The sequence below is a fragment of the Sebastes umbrosus genome, chromosome 13 (assembly GCF_015220745.1).
Source record: "Sebastes umbrosus isolate fSebUmb1 chromosome 13, fSebUmb1.pri, whole genome shotgun sequence".
Lineage (NCBI taxonomy): Eukaryota > Metazoa > Chordata > Actinopteri > Perciformes > Sebastidae > Sebastes > Sebastes umbrosus.
This window is the reverse complement of record NC_051281.1, coordinates 3,652,410-3,669,169: the sequence shown is the minus strand read 5'-3', so window position 1 is coordinate 3,669,169 and position 16,760 is coordinate 3,652,410. Positions and strand designations below refer to the sequence as shown.

General features: G+C 39.9%; 2 protein-coding genes across 2 annotated transcripts in view; both read right to left on the bottom strand.

Annotated features, from left to right (window-relative positions):
• Positions 1 to 16,760, bottom strand: part of LOC119499822 (trace amine-associated receptor 13c-like) — a 978,627-nt gene that overhangs the window by 606,164 nt on the left and 355,703 nt on the right. The gene's annotated exons all lie outside the window — the stretch shown is intronic.
• The window catches only part of LOC119499809 (contactin-associated protein-like 5), a 106,441-nt gene that overhangs the window by 23,169 nt on the left and 66,512 nt on the right, over positions 1 to 16,760 (bottom strand). Inside the window, exons 13-17 of the mRNA XM_037789007.1 lie at positions 15,087 to 15,287; positions 8,050 to 8,206; positions 6,475 to 6,602; positions 3,949 to 4,119; positions 2,866 to 3,084 (exon numbers count right to left, since the gene is read on the bottom strand). Coding sequence (XP_037644935.1) covers positions 2,866 to 3,084; positions 3,949 to 4,119; positions 6,475 to 6,602; positions 8,050 to 8,206; positions 15,087 to 15,287 — 876 coding nt within the window. The remainder of the gene's footprint in view (positions 1 to 2,865; positions 3,085 to 3,948; positions 4,120 to 6,474; positions 6,603 to 8,049; positions 8,207 to 15,086; positions 15,288 to 16,760) is intronic.

Below are 16,760 nucleotides of genomic sequence, written 5' to 3'. Positions count from 1 at the left end.
TAATTTCCATGTGTCATGTCAGCTAGCTTTAGCTGACAGATGTCTATCACTTGTAAAGACGAGAACCATATAGAAATGTACCTCTAAAAAATAATGTTACTTATTTCCATCAAGTTACTGTACATGGTAAACATGTCTAAATATTAGCCCCAGTACTTCATTCATCCTGGGTTGTGGAAATCTGTCTATACGTGTTCCGGTTGACAGTCAGAAAGAATGGGTTTAATACGGCCTTTTAGTGTAATTACAGTATAATTATACAGAGAAATTATATTCACATTCAATGTTACTTAAATAACACGATGCATCTGTCACTGTTTACAAAAATCTATAAAAGATAAATTGACGGGGCTTTTAAATAAATAATTAACAGCCCTACTGTGTTGCATAATATACTGTGATGCTATTGAATATTATAACATTTAACAGTAATATTAGGTGATACACTCACTATTCATTTCAGTGTTCTGCACTCCTATATTCTATTATCCATCACAATTGACCTCTTCCTTCAAATAGTGCTCTATTTAAGGATGTGCTAACGTCGTTGGGTTAAATATGACAGAAGTTGAACTAGAAAAATGTTATTTTTGATCTGGTTACATCCAGGTAGGTTTTGCATAACATACATTTAGAGTACCATGTTGTAGGCAAAATCAAATAAAGGTGTTTTGTTTCGATCATTGAATGGTATGTTCTTGTAGATATTAGTTCTATAGTGAGCTTTTTTTAAATTTTTTAAACGATTGTTTTATCATCTACTTTTCCAAACTAGCAATCGGTTTTAAAATGGCATTAAAAGCCATTATAGCCGACATAATCACACGTTTAGATTAACTTCTGAGAGAATGTCGTAAAAATGACACCTTTGTACCTTCTTAAGAAATCAATTAAATCTTCACCTAATGATGGATTCTTCTGAGGTCAGCAGAGGAGTATTACTTCCATTTGTTATTTCACTCCTCTGATAAATTATTTGGTAAAGTAAATGACCCATTAAGTGCATGAACTGTAGCCTACAGTAAAATGGAGAACACTTTTTTAAAAAATGGGTTCTGTCCCCTCCAGAGGGCTGGTGTATTATTAAGGAGACACATTAAAATGTCAGAGGGGGGAAGGCTGCTGCAGAATGTGAGATGCTCCTGTACCCGAGCAATAATGAAAAAAAAAAATATTACACTGCATTAGTTCTTCACAGCAGCTTACAGGGCAGGTTTGTATTTTTTCAAGGTGCTTACAGTATTGTTATAATTTTCCTCCCCATTTTATCTGTGAAGAGATGCCTTTGTACTGCGACTACATTGTAAGAGATAGGGGATAAAATATGCAGTCCTTGCTCTGTGCAAAAATTCATTTTAAAGTTCAGCCAAAGCTAACACGAATGTGAGCTTCAGCTGCCCTCCAGAAGGCTTTCTGGCACAAAACAAGCACGGTGGACTTTGTCTCCCATTTCTTACAGTGAGTTGTGCTACGAAAGCATCACCTCAAGGCCAGTTCAGAGAGGAGGAATGATTATTACGACCAATAACTCCTTTTTTTTAAAGTACAGATGGTATGTGAGCGTTGTATTAAGGCACCTGAGCCTTTCCTTTAAAGGTTAACGTCAATCTGGACCCTATTACCCCATATCTTTGTGTCTAACAGACTAATAGCGACAACAATTTCTGCTCACTGGCTGCAACATGGTGCTATTGGGGCAAGCTGGCACCGTCATTTACGTCCACTAAAAGTGCTTGTTTTTGCCATGAAAGGCTCTGATTGTTATTATAAGTGTCTGACATTATGGAAAGAGTCTCGCTCAAGGAGAAGTCTCGTTCTGAAATCTGGCGAGGTGACGTGTTGCCGGAAGACAATGGTGGAATAGTGGAATACATCCATGGTGGAAATGGGCAGAGTTTGTTGTGTTGGAGTACAGAAAGCGTAGCTTAGTGTTATCTAAAAGATTGTCAATGTCATGGCTGAATATTTAAGTGATTTCCTTAATGTGGATGAGGTCTTTGAATTAGATGGTATTTATATGAGCCAGAGTATACGGATATTCAGATTTCACAACGAGACTTCTCCAGTGGGACTTGGACACAATAACAAACAGACCGAATCAAGCGAACGGTAAGACAAAAGGTTTTATTTCTCTGTAGGGTCCTTTCTATAATGTTGTCAGACACTTATAATAACAATCTGAGCCTGTCAGCGGCAAAAACAAGCACTTTTATTGGACGTAACGCTACATTGACGTTGCTCACTTTCCCTCGCAGCTCGTCTACAGCGCTCTCCCTCAATACTAGACCAGAAATTGTTGTCCCTATTAGTCACTTATATACAAAAACATGGAAAAAAAGGGTCCAGGTTATATTGAAGTTATCCTTTAAAGCTGCGCAAATCAATATTTTTATATTAAAAATGAAAAAATAAATGTGAAAGGTGTCGCTGCTGGCGATAAACCCGCAAAGAATTAACCCCAACTCTGCAGTTCCCCGTTTTATTACCTTTCAGCTTATTGTTTTGGTTTTAAATGCCCACACGTTTTACTGTTTTGGTTCACAACCTCATTTCCAGCAGCAGGCAGCCGTTTCCAGTAAAGGTTTTCAACACCAAACGGCACAGACAAAGTTAGCTGCTGAACACAGTGGAGCACTTAGCGGCTAAAGAGCCAGATATTTCCCTCAGGAGCTGGTGAAAACAGAGCTAAAAAGGAGAGGGAATATTGGACTTACGTTCACCAGGCCACTTTTATGAGGTGATAATATATCATTGTTGTGTTTACATCTTGCTGCACTCCCATCCCCCACCCCCATAAAAAAAAAAATCAATTAATGCAGGTTTAAATCTCTGGTGGAGGTATATTGAGTCTGACAGCGAGCCTACCTACAAACAGCTGGCTGCTGAGCCGTAAGCGGAGGTGTCCGTCAGCCGGAGCCTCCAGGAAGCGGAGGGGGAGCTGGTCGACCTGCAGGGAGGCCTCCTTCACGTTGCGCTCTGCCCTCACGCAGTGCCACTGCCTGTCATTCAGAGGGAGGTGGGACTTCACGGACAGGACTGCTGGACCGTTTCCCACATCAAAGGAGAAAGTCACCATTGAGGGAGCTGGAGGGCCAATGGGGAATCACACACACACACACACACACATGCATACGACAGGCAGGTCAGACTGAATGTGATATTAGGTGTTTTATGTTCCCCTCCATCCTCCCTTTCTGATGCAATGCGATACAATGCTGCTGGGAAAACTTGATGACCTGAATAGATTTATGAGGGGGCTCGGCTGACAGCTCGTCAATATTTCACAACGTCTCCGATGCTGCAGTCATACATAATGGCTCCAAATATCCTGAGAACTCCTCCCTCAGGTTTATGAACAAAACACACTGTAATCAACAATTTCAAATCTTTTTTTAACGCCTATAATAAAGAGACCGATCCACTGCTGGGGGCTGGACGGCTACTTGTTAAATATGCTGTTTGGGAAGTACAAGATCACGTCCCTGAATACTAAAATTATTATAACTATGGTGTATTTCTTTATTGGAAGTAAACAATCTATTGTGTAAATATATCTGATTTGCAGCATTTAATCTCCCTTTTCCTGCAGTCAATCTACAAGGTAATCTTGGCCCATCTGGTGTGTTCATTTAGGATTTCAGCCTCACTACATGGGTAGTAAGGGAAATGCTTTTAACGTCTCCTGCGACAGCATGACATAGCTGTTGACTGCGTCATTAGGACTACATCACGCTGTGCAGACCTGACAGCCATGCTTCTCTGGGAAATTAAACTGTCAACTACAGTACCGCCAACATTTCCCTCCGAGAAAAGCAAAATAAATATCACTGACAGCTTTTGTGGCTGTTCTTATGGCCATTTCTTTTTTTTTTTTGCATTCTGTGCCCATGTCCTTGTCATGTACTTCTCGTTCTCGACTTCTCTATTCTGGCCTGAACGTTGACTCACAGCTGAGCTCCACTCTGATGAAGTCCTTGAGACCCTGGTTCTCCAGAAACACTCCTGAAGGAGCGCTCGTCTTGAAGTAGAAGGAGATATCGGAGGCCAGCTCGGCCTGCAGGGTGGGGAAGTAGAGGTAGGACGACTCCTGGTAGAAAGACGCTGCGTTCCATATCGACTCTGGAAGGAGAGAAGAGATGGAAGTAAAGTGGAGGTAGGAAGATTCCTGACTGAAGGAGGCTCATTTGTCTACTACTACTGCTACTACTACTGCTACTACTATGTATAAAGAAATAACAGACCGCAGAACGCCGTGATTTAACAGATCAGAATATAAATTAGTATTAAACAAAGCCGTGTAATAATGGAGCATGACACCTGATCTGTCACCAGCGTTTCCAGTGTTGAATTCTGGTGGGAAACAGGAAGCAAAGTGTGGTTTCTGGTGTAAAAATTCACACACTTTGTACACCCAACCGCCTGTCTTAACCTCCCTAAGAGGTTTTGCAATAGTCTAACAACATAACATCATCTATTTCATTTCCTTTGACAGAGCACAGCCATTATTCGCAGAATTGCAAGAGGTTCATTATCAGGAAACATCAAAATAGATTAAAACATTTTAATTATTTTAACAACAACCAACAACCAAGTGCTGCTGTTACTGTGGTGAGACAGTCTTTGTATTTCACATCTTGTGAGGATTTCCAGCAGGTGCCAGCTTCTCAATGAGCTGTTTTATTGGAGCACATAAAAACATATTCCAGGATTTTGTGTTAGGAGAGCTCATTGCTGTGGGATGCAGTGATTCCACGGTTAAATGATAATGTCAAAGTATACCATAACAGTAAATCAGTTTCTCACATCATAATGTCTGAGATGTTTTTATTAAGGGGAAACACTGCAGGTGAATAGGGTAAACAATTTAACTAATAGATAATAGATAACCATGAAACTTCCCCACTTGATTAATTACATTAAGGTAATTGTTTTTTGTATTACAAGTCTTTCTGAAAATGTTTGTTTAAATATGCAAATTATGTATTATCTTATCAAATATGTGCTAATTTGCACACATTTCCAGAACAGAAATCTGAACATCTGATAAAGCCAGGTTCAAAATTCTTGTTTCATTTGGTTGCCATATAAGAGTCAAAGGTTTTTACGGAGGGAAATTTGGATATCTCATTTTATCATTTCATAAATCAGAAAATACTGTCAACAACAGCCATAAAAAAAATCCATCTTCGCCATGTTTTTAGGAATAAAATGTTGTATAAATCAGGCTATGAATGATATATGAACATACCCCTCTGTAAAAACCTTCGAATGTAGCTAGGAATGAAACTGGAAATTTTGGTGGATGTAAGAGCTGCTGAAGTGGAGATATCTGGCTCAGAGTCTGAAAAAAATCTAATTTTAAGAAAACAGCCTTTAAAGATATGGATTGTAAAATTCACTACATTTTGAATAGGATAAAAAAATAACTAATACATATCAGCTTGAAACTTTCCCATTTGATTACTGACATTAAGACAATTATTTTTTGTATCATAAGTTTTCTGAAATGTTATGTTTAAATATGCAAATGAGACATTATCTAATGGTAACTTTGGGTGAATTTAGGAGAAATCTGCAGACACAACTAGATAAAGTACTTAAATCAACACCTATATGTATATTTTGGATGTTTTCTTTCCACTAGTCTGAAAGGAGACATGATATGGAAGCAAAAAAGCCCAAAATCTTAAATGTTTTTGCATGTAGTGTCTCACCTTTAAGGACTATTTCAAGGTAATAATCATAGTAATATTGTCTAGAAACTAAATGCAAATTACTGAAGCTATTTCTACTGTCAGCAAAGTGTTTGACATACTATTAAAAATACAGTATTCATACAGTCATTATATTCAGTAATAGTCTAGTTTATGATAAGAAGGTCTCATAATGTGTAGAAATGGTTAAGTAGTAAGAAGGGAAACACTAAAATAGGTCTCAAAATTGTTCCTGGAAATATTCTCGATGTCTGGGTGTGCAGCGTTTTAGACATAGTTGATGTCTTTAGGACACGCTGGAATCTCCACTTTGATTTAAAATAACATCACGGGGGTCTGGACTACATTTGACTGCTGATGAGCTGCTAAAAATTCGCTGCCCTTTGTCCACAGCTCACTCTGGGACATGAAGCAGTGAATATCTACAACCTCTTTCATGTTCCAGTGCTGCTGTCCAGCTCTGCCCCTCTCCTCATGTGTCTCCCCCCCATTTTGGCACCCCTGCCTGGCTGCACAACACGAGTTTATAAAGACGGACCCATTGGCAGGTCCAGCAGATTTTATGCGGTTACAGTCCACACAGCCAGCTGTCTGACTTGTACCAGAAGAGATTAATTTGACCTTTCCATTCATGGATAAACATGTAAGGACATCGTCTGAGCTTGGTTTGCATCTGATCAACCCTCTAAGCCTCTGAATCAAGGCCTCCATCTGCAACAAAATCTGGCACAGTAGCTTCAACACTGAGGTGATCACCTACTGTCTCCATAACAACGCAGAGGGCCGACGTGGTAGACTGCCTGCGAGCCCGTTCTGTTGGTGTCTCCGATCACTATCTGGCTCACTGGCAGGTGGTCTTTATAGGAGAGGATTCCTGTGTCATTAGCCCTGTGGCACACAAAACAGAATTAAATAAATGGCAGCACAGTGCCCTCGGGGGTGGATGCCTTTCTGGGGGTCCAGATAAAGGCATCCATTCTTCTGCATTAGCACAGAACGCAGAGTAAACACATTAAAAAGGGAGCAATCTATCACAATGCAGACAACTGCCTCTGGAAATATGCAAACTGAGCTGAATCGAGAGAAGCTTTGCAGTGGATTAACGTACGGTAAACAAAGACGTTCGTAGCATCGAATACACCAAAACTAGAATGCTGCCTTTTGTTTTTCCCTTCAGTGCTTATAGATGATGATTGGATTGACCACGATTGTATAAATTGTAATTAATCATTTTGGAGATTAAATTGTTGAAGACATTCTGACTAAATCTAGATAGAAGAGAAGAAAAACAGATTCTCGGTGCTCTGTGAGTGGTTTTAGCGATTTAGGAATATTCTCTCTGAATTGATTTTTGTTAAATTGACTAATTAATCATAAGTAGTCTTTTTCTGTGGACTATCTCAGGGTGGTACAGTAATTTATGGATATAACACACCGCGATTATGAGAGATCACTGAGGTTATTAATTATTTGGAGTTTTTTTTCTCTCTAGTGGTCTTGATCCTTTTTTCTTTTTCATGTTTGGTAATTAATTTTAGGAACCTTAAAGGGGACATATCATGCTCATTTCCAGGTTCATACTTGTATTTTGGGTTTCTACTAGAACATGTTTACATGTTTTAATGTTCAAAAAACATTGAATGGCTTGTTGAATCACAAACAAACTGACTGGGTTGTCTTATGTCACAGTTTGTGGGTTGGTAGACACTCCAGATACCCAAATGGATGTGCACAAGCACTGACAAAGTGAGTTTTTCATGATATGTTCCCTTTATATTTAGATCAGGATGGGGCTCGTGTATCGTTAGGATTTTATTGATAGTCTTTTTGATCAGTTCAGTTCTTTATTGATAATCTTTTCCATTAATAAATGATTGCTTTTGAATATATTATCTAAAAAAAGAATAAATTCAGAGCAGGATTAGAATTTATTTACATTTTAAATATAACTAAATGTGGTTTACTACACCACATCACGAAATAAACTCTAAAAATAATTTATAATAATAATAAAATAAATAATATTCCTGAGTGAAGTTGATAAAGAAGCTTATCAATACTCCGGTCTTTAATAATTTAGCACCGGTGCCCATTTAATACCGGGTTTCAGTACCCATGCCTACCTATAAGTGCAGTTTAGATATACACTCAGTTGCCAGTTCAATAGGAACACCTAGCAAAAACGAATGTGGTCTACTGAAACAGTCCTGCAATAAATCCTCCCTTCATGAAGGTTGTAACACTTTTTTCAATAAAATATATATTTAAAAAAAGTTAAAAAAAATCTTTCTGAACTATGGAAATGTCAAATAATGTGTGTGTCTGCTCTACGTACCATGCGTCTGTGTCTGCATCACAGTTGCAGAAGTAGTTCATGTCGATGCAGTTCTCCTCCAGGCTGCAGGAGCACTGCTGAACTCCAGGGAGGAAGCCTCCCCAGTAGCTTCGTTTCTCTCCTTCCCAGTCCAGCCACCAGGTTAGAGGACTGCCATCTGAAAACAACACACCGGACAGTCAGCTAACCACTGCAACAGCCTGATGATGGCTCAAGCTCAAAATAGGTCAAGGTCATGGGGTTATATTCTGGAGGATTGCATTGTTTCGCTTCACTGGCTTCATCTCAAAAAACAAAAGAAAATACACATGGAAGTGTACTGGAAACAAAAGATAAACAAATACACCAAACACAAATGAAAGATTTATAGATAAGCATGCGACAGAAAACCTTCTGTCAGAGGCAGCTGTGCCAAGAGGCTTACATAATACGAGGCATTATTGTCACAGTTTGTTCGTCTTCAGCTACATCCCCACTTCCTCAGAGACTATTACAGACTTTTTCCAGCGGACTTCCTCATTCATATGCTCACCTGTTCACACCTCCGCTTCTGAAAAGTGAAGCCAGCACTGAAGTGCCTTAAACTTGCATTCTTTCTAACAGCCAGCAGGGGGCGACTCCTCTGGTTGCAGAAAGAAGTCTGATTGTATAGAAGTCTATAAGAAAATGAGCCTACTTCTCACTTGATTTATTACTTCAGTAAGCATTGTGAACATGAGTTTATGGTCTCAGTCGCTAGTTTCAAGTCTTCTTCAATACAGCATGATGTTCATTTAGTAAATTATGGTCCCATTTAGAGTCAAATAGACCATAAAGCAGGGGATGCTTTAGGGCGGGGCTACCTTGTGATTGACAGGTCGCTACCACGGCGTTGTCCGGTCTGGGAGTTGACCGTGTTTTCGTCTTACAACTTTAACTCTTTCACAGTGTGTTTTCACACATTACTTGTAATATTTTGATCACTTTAAAATGTCTTATTCAGCGTTTACTTGTAGTTGTACTTAACTCTACCTTCTCCTGTCACTTCTGGTTGCAAAAAACCAAGATGGTGACGTCCAAAAACCAAGATGGCTTTGGTAAAAAACCAATATGACGATGGCGAAAAACCAAGATGATAACGCCCGAAAACCAAGATAGCGACAGGCAAAAAGCAAGATAGCGACGGCCGAAAACCAAGATGGCTTCGGTGAAAAACCAAGATGGCGACGGCCAAAATGCCGAACTCGAGGCTTCAAAACAGCAGTGCACAAACCAATGGGTAACTACGTCCACTTCCTATCTTACAGTCTATGGTAACTTCCCTCATTGGCCCTGCTGTCGCCTGACCTCCTGCTCATTCACCTGCTCACCTGTTCTCACGTCCCTCATCAGTCACTCCCTACTTACACCTGTCAACTTCATTTGTTCCTCTGTCGGTTCATCATCGTTGCTGTGTGAGGAGTTTGTGTTGCCTGTCACCTGTAAGCTATTCACATTAAATCAGTGAACTGTCCCCGTCCGCCTCGACTGTCTGCATCTGAGTCGTCCTTCCTCTCCTGCCCATAAACTTCAGATGAATTATATTGGCAATAAAATCAAGCAAATAAAACTGAGAATGAAGCGAAATAAGAAATCCTCACTAAATAAAGAAAAAGACAAGTTTTTGATAATTAGAATATTTTGGCCATAAGTCAACAGATGAAGTGTTAAAGCACTGGGAACAATTCAACACACTTCATTTGTCTATTTGTTTGCACGAGAGCAAGTGATTCCATATCATATTCACTTAAAGTCACACTATCACATTTAGAAGCCTAAACAGGGACGGTTAGCTGCGACTTAGCTTCAGCTAGACACCCTATATACATTACATCTGTTGCATTGCTTATTTGTACGTGACAGTGTTTATCTGTAATTTAACCAAATTGGCTATTTTCTCCATTACATTAATGTATTTGTTTTGATTCTCTGCTGTCGTTTCATGACACGTTGTCTGTGTTTCAATGAGGCAAAGCCATAGGCATAATTCATTACCTCCACTACGGGGTTAAGTGGTCCAGCTTCAATCATCTGTCAAACAAGGTGACAACGTGCATTGGATGAGACCGGCGAGGGAAAAAGCCCATTAAGTTGCATGTCACAATACATAATCACATGCTACGATGCTTTACATACATACATTATAGCTGCATAAGATTATATGTAGAGATACACATGTCCTATTAGGTCTGATACAGCTATGTAGTACCTGATCTCCATTAATTCACTCTCCATGTGAAGATAACACTGGAAATCTTCTCCAAACAGGATGTGATGGGCTCCTGACAGAGTAATGTGGGCTACACCGGCAAGCAAGACAACATTTGCATTACAAAGGTTTAAAATAACCCACTCTTTACTGTCTTTAAACTCTGTCCCTGCACTCACTACATCCTTCACCACCTTTTTCTGCTGCTTGTTTTAAAACACTACTCAGACACTGAACAGGTACACAAATAAGAAAAGGCAACAATCAATACTTCCTGAAGGAGAGGTGAGTCTCACTCTCTCCCTCAAATTGGCTGGATATTGACAGGACTTGTTCACAGCAAGCGGAGCAAATGCATCTTACTCTCGCCTTCACTGAGATAAATGGAAATCAAAATGTTGACAACTGCTATTTCAGCCATTGTGCTGCCCACTAATCAGCTCCCATTGGAACTAAAATACGCCCCAACTGTGGTCATTTTAAAAACATTTTATCATTTTGCGTCAATAACATCAATGTTCTTGCTTCTGGAGTGTCATTTCATTCCATGTTGTCGGTACTGACTTCAATGTGAAGGCATCTGCATGAATATGCTTCGCTCAGAGCTAGTGACGATATAAGAAGTGAGAGAGACTGCTCATGGTGGGCCGACACAGTCTCATAGCAGTTTGTGAAATAGACACGAAATGTAATGTATTTGACTTCCCTTTTGTTGTGACGCTCAGCATGACTTTCAACAACGTATTTTTCGTGTTTTACACTACGAATGTCCAGCAACACATGACACACGTGTCAATTTCCGCTCCAGTCTTTTCAAAATAAAACTACTTAGTTAAGTTTAGGAATAGATTAACTTGGTTAGGCTTAGGCAACAAACTACATAGTTAGGTTTAGGCAACAAAACTACTTAGTTAGGTTTAGGAAAAGATCACGGTTTGGGTTTAAATATCACCGGAAGTAACTTAAGTACGGAAGTTACGTGACAAATAAATCAACTTTGACTTCTGGTTTCACACGGGACACGAACACCAGTATCCTCCCTATGCGGCGTTCGGTGCTCTTTATACTTCCCGGTTCACAATTATGTGGATTATATGCGAACTGATTTCGTGCCGACCATCACGAAAAACATATGAAATTTGTGTCTATGTACATGAATCAATACATAAAATGTCATGAATATTTCACGAACAGTGTTATTTGTACGCCTTCAAATGACATCAGGTTGCTTTTCACAGCTTTCAATTAATCTGTTTTTATGGTATTTTTATATTATTGTATTAATTTGGTTTTAAACTTATCTGTACTTTAATTTATCTTATTTTATACTATCTCTATTTTTTGTGCCTGTAAAGCACTTTGAATGACCTCTGTGTATGATACGGTGCTATATATATAAACCTGCCTTGCTCGCTGCACAAAACCCCCACAAGCTGCTGCTGATCAGCAAATGTGGTGCTCGAGGAACACACAGGCGGGCCACAAATGAAATGGTAAATTGAGATTCGGGTGGTGGCATTTAGGAACAAGAGCTAGTTGTGGTCAAAAATTGGTACTCCATCAATCTCAAACAAACAACAAAGAGCATGTTTAGAGCGCTACAATACAAATGTTTTCTTTAATTTAAACAAACATACAAGACGCCTCTCAACAGCTGCTGGTTGGACGGGACGACATCATCAATCTGAGAGCTCCTTCTAGCACAGAACTCTAACGAGACAAACTCTCCAATGGAAGATCTGGCTTTCTGTTTATGAACCGCAACCAACCGGACCAGTCAGGTGAATAAACCTCAACAGAGGTAGCAACACTGGAAAAATACTGCTGGATATGAATGTGAAAACAACAACAAGGCTGAAGAATGGGAGACCAAGAAGTGCAGTCATTAAATTGCTTTTTTGTTACCTCTAAACAAACTTAATTTATTACCAGCATTAAATAAGGAAACAAACAAGTGTTTAACAATGCAAATCAGACCACAGTTGAACACCATTACAGGGACATTAAATGCCTGAACATCAATGTTTAAGTGAACAGACTGACAGGGACGATGGCAGACAGGGGACATGTTATGCAGTTAAAACTCAAGAACATCTATAAATCCAGTAGGCTGCTTCCAACAGCTGTTGTTGTTGTTATTTTACGCCGTAAGTTAGCATGATAAGTCCAATAATTAATGTGAACATGCTGTAAGATATCAAAGACAAAGACGCAAAGACACGTTTGACCTTCTGTGCTCAAACAACAAAGGCAACCGTCAATAAATTCAGACGGGTTTGTGAAAGTGTTGGTGCAGCTCTAAAATGGTCTGTTCCCTGTCTCTCTTTGATGTCTGGTGTGATAATGGACTTGTTTGTTTGCACATGCATGGCAACAAGGGAATGGGAGAGTGTGGGACTTCATGAATGTTTCATGATTTAAGAGCAAATGTTTGGATGTTTGGGACACTGTCGGTGCCAAAGCAGTTCAAGATGAATGCACACGTAAAGATTGGCGACCACCTCTCTAGTTATTGTGAAAATATAACAAGAAGAGCGAAGCAGAAGGCAGGGTGTAGAAGACGCAGCAGCTCTCGACATGACAAAGCACAGACAGCCTGACTTTCAATTCACAATGTAACAACAAACTCTCCCCTCACGCTGTGAAGTATAGAGAAGTCAAAGACACACAACTTCCACACTACTAAGGCCAGATCAACTTTAAACCTGGAAAAGCAGCTCCTTATTTATTCACATGGGGGCCAGTCTGGTGACGCAGGCGGGCTGTCAATGCACAAAAACATAAGGTTGGCCAGCAAAAAAAATTCCTCAACTTTTGCCACAACACAATACAACGTCATCTAGCAAGGCGCTGCATTGGCTACTCAAATATGTCCAAGCTATATGGCCGGTGTTGTGCGTGAACGTGCTAAAAGAGCACAAACGTTTGCAACAAATGAACGTGAGTCTGGTTGACGCTCGCTTGTTACAGCGCCGTGCTCGCGGGACCGCATTTGTGCACGCGGAGCAGGAATGCTCCCTTGCAAGGATGTGTTTTCTGTTCTTGGATACTGTTCTGTGCGATTGCATCACCTGCATGCGTCTAGTTTTTATGTATGTGGGTTTTAAGACTAGTTCCAAGTTTCAAGTTCTTTATTGTCGTATAATATATGCACAACAATCAGACTGCTGTCAGGCTAATAAATAGGCGTTATCGGTCGCTATAAGCCCCATAGATGTGGGTCAATAGGGCCCTGCTACACCCACTAAAGAAGGTGTAAAAGAAAACAACATGACAGGAGCAGAAGCAGAATTCAAGTGCTGTAGTTGACAGTGTCAAACTCCATAAGGGGTGGAGGTCTGGGATGGTCGATGGGACACAAAACACAGGAGACCGGAGTTTGGATCACTTGTGAAACCTTAAATGTGTAGTTGCCTTGTGTTTGTAGTTTTTTTAACCCAAAAACACAATGTTTTTCCCTAAACTCTTTTTTTGGCCTAAACCTAAAGAAGCCTTTTTGTTTGTGTTCAAAACGTGACGTTTCATTCAGTTTTACAACATGTTAGAACATGTTGCTTTTAAGTTTCACTCTTACAACGTAGTAGGCGTAGTAGGTCCCTTAATGACCCACATCTATGGTGCTTATAGCGACTGGTAACGCCTATTTAATGGCCTGATAACAGCTGAATCGGGCGCGTTGGCAATGCAAGTCTTGAATCTCAGGCTCCCCTTAACAATGCTCATTAAATATATATATATAAAAAAGGAAATGAGAATCCAAGATATATTGATGCACGTTCAAAATTGGCCAAAAATTATATTCAATTATTACTTCTAAAAAAAAACCACAGGTTCAAATTTGAACTATTTAAATATCTATTTTTGTGCATTATGTCCATAAAAAGGACGAGAGACATTAAGGGGTTTTTCAAGCCCGGTCCTAAGCATCAGTAAATTATTAAATTAATAATTAAAATTATCTATTAAAAATACATAATGTATTTAAAAAAAAAAAAAATGTCATAATCGAATTTCTTTTTTTTTTTTTTTTTCAACAAATTAAAATTTGGAATATTCGTCAACAGCCCTATGAAGCACACATTCCTCGTAGAACATTTTGTATCATGATGGCTTTATTTCTACTGAAAAAAACCTGCCTAGTATCATAAACCGCTGTGGAGTGTTTTCATGTCTGATAAGCCTTCGAGCGCATTAATCTGTTACTCAAACTACATGTAGACTTCCTGGATCGTATATCACGTCTCACCAGATGCTTCCACCAACGCTGGCTTTGCATCTTTTTAAATGCAGGTCTGTTTTCAGTCTGAACACACTAAGCCGGCTACATCTGTAGATCTAAATCTGGCTCCAACAGCAACGGACTAAAGCAACATTTCTTCTTCCTTCTCTTCTATAATATAACAAATACAAAAGTGTGCATCACAGCCAACATGTTATCAAGGGTTTGACCGACAGTCTGGTTACTTTGCTCAGCTGTTTTAAGTGAAATAATAAAACACATGTTCAATTTCAGATCTAATCGAGTGTCTTATTGTCAACGTTTCCGTTATCTATCAATGTAAATAAGACCAGGTAACCAAGCCCATTATAAAAAACCTGACTTGACTGAGAAGATTTCCAATTCACGGTGGCCTTCATTCTTGGTCCACTCCCCTGCTGCTCTCTGTGACCGCCCATACTGTGTTTTAATGCAGACACACCCACAATTCTCCATGACCCATTTTACAGCGTTTGCTGGCATAAAACAAAGATTTGATCTCCGCTGATGAACACCACAGCTCAGCGCAAGCAAGAGGAAAATAACACTGACCTTTAGTATTAAAGAGACGGGACTTCTTGCAGTTGTAAACCACTTCCTGTTGGCACTGCTCCGACCCCGATACGACGGCGCGGAGTTGCTCGGGCGAGGCGCCGTAGTTGAACTTCATGATGTGAGGTTTGTCTAGAGAGGAGCCCTGGACTGTGACCGAGGCTGTGCTGTTGTGCGTCAACACCGTCCACACCTTCTCCTCTAAAAGAAACATAATAGTACATCTGGTGTTACTGGTGACATTTCACAAATCTTTGCAGTTGCATCACTAAAAAAAACCCTAATGAATGCACTTGTTTCCAAGACACAGCTTCCTCAAACCTTAAACATCCTGAATATAAACCGTACAGTCCCACAGGACGCATGTTTGTAACTCTTTAGTCTGTATTTGCTGCTTACAGTGCAAGACACGATAAAAAGGAGTCAAGAGTTTGTAGAATAAAATCAGAGGGGGAGTCCATCCTGTTCCCCGCTCGGTTTTCATTATCTGCTTTTTATGTTTACTCTGCCTTAGAGAAAATCCCTCTCCAATTTGTGATTATTCACATCAGGTTGTCAGGCTTAGACCTATTTACATTTCTTATGGATTCCTTAATTGAGGTCAAGTAGAGGCATATCTGCTGCTGAACATGTCAGCTTTGCGAGGGGGAAGACTGAACACACATAAAGCCCAGAGCCAGACAGCGGAGAGGCGGCGGCGGCGGCGGCAGCGCTCTCCTCCGTAACGCCGACCACCACATTAACCTTGCGAAGGACAAAGTAGCTGGGAAAGTTGTGACAGCCCAGTGATGAATACTGTCCCCACAGTGTCAAAACTTAACTGAGTGTGTTTTGTCCTACATGTCACGAGAGAGCCGTGGATCAGGTTGTGTTCGGCTCGCTGTCTGTCAAATGTCACATCTCAGGTGATCGCTCGGAGCACATTGTGTTCTTGCCTTCAAAAGATCACACTGATACAGTATGTCCTATGGGGGTCATACAATGGAAGGTCCAAGTCCCCAAATTCAGACCAAAGACATAAATCCAACAGTCCTGCCCAGTTATACTACAGTAATAATATACTGTGAATAATGTAAGGTCAAATGGGAATGTAAACAGATTATTGAAATGTAGTATGGATATTTTGTGCATGTTTTGTAACGATTTCATCGACTCCTCCTCACCCTTAACGTTCCTCTTCCTTTAACAAGAGGTCAATCGTTTATCCTTGAGCAACACGTAAATATCAGTACATAATATTTCAAGTAGGGTTGTCAATTAATCACATGATTGTCCAGAGTTAATCACGATTAATCGCAAAATAATCACACATTCTTTATCCTTTTTAAAATGTACCTTAAAAGGAGATTTGTCAAGTATTTAATACTCTTATCAACATGGAAGTAGGCAAATATGCTGCTTTATGCAAATGCATGTATATATGTATTATTGTAAATCATTTAACAACACAAAACAATGACAGATATTGTCCAGAAACCCTCACAGGTGCTGCATTTAGCATAAAACAATATGCTCCAATCATAACATGGCAAACTGCAGCCCAACAGGCAACAACAGCTGTCAGTGTGTCAGTGTGCTGACTTGACTATGACTTGCCCCAAACTGCATGTGATTATCATAAAGTGGGCATGTCTGTAAAGGGGAGACTCGTGGGTACCCATAGAACCCATTTTC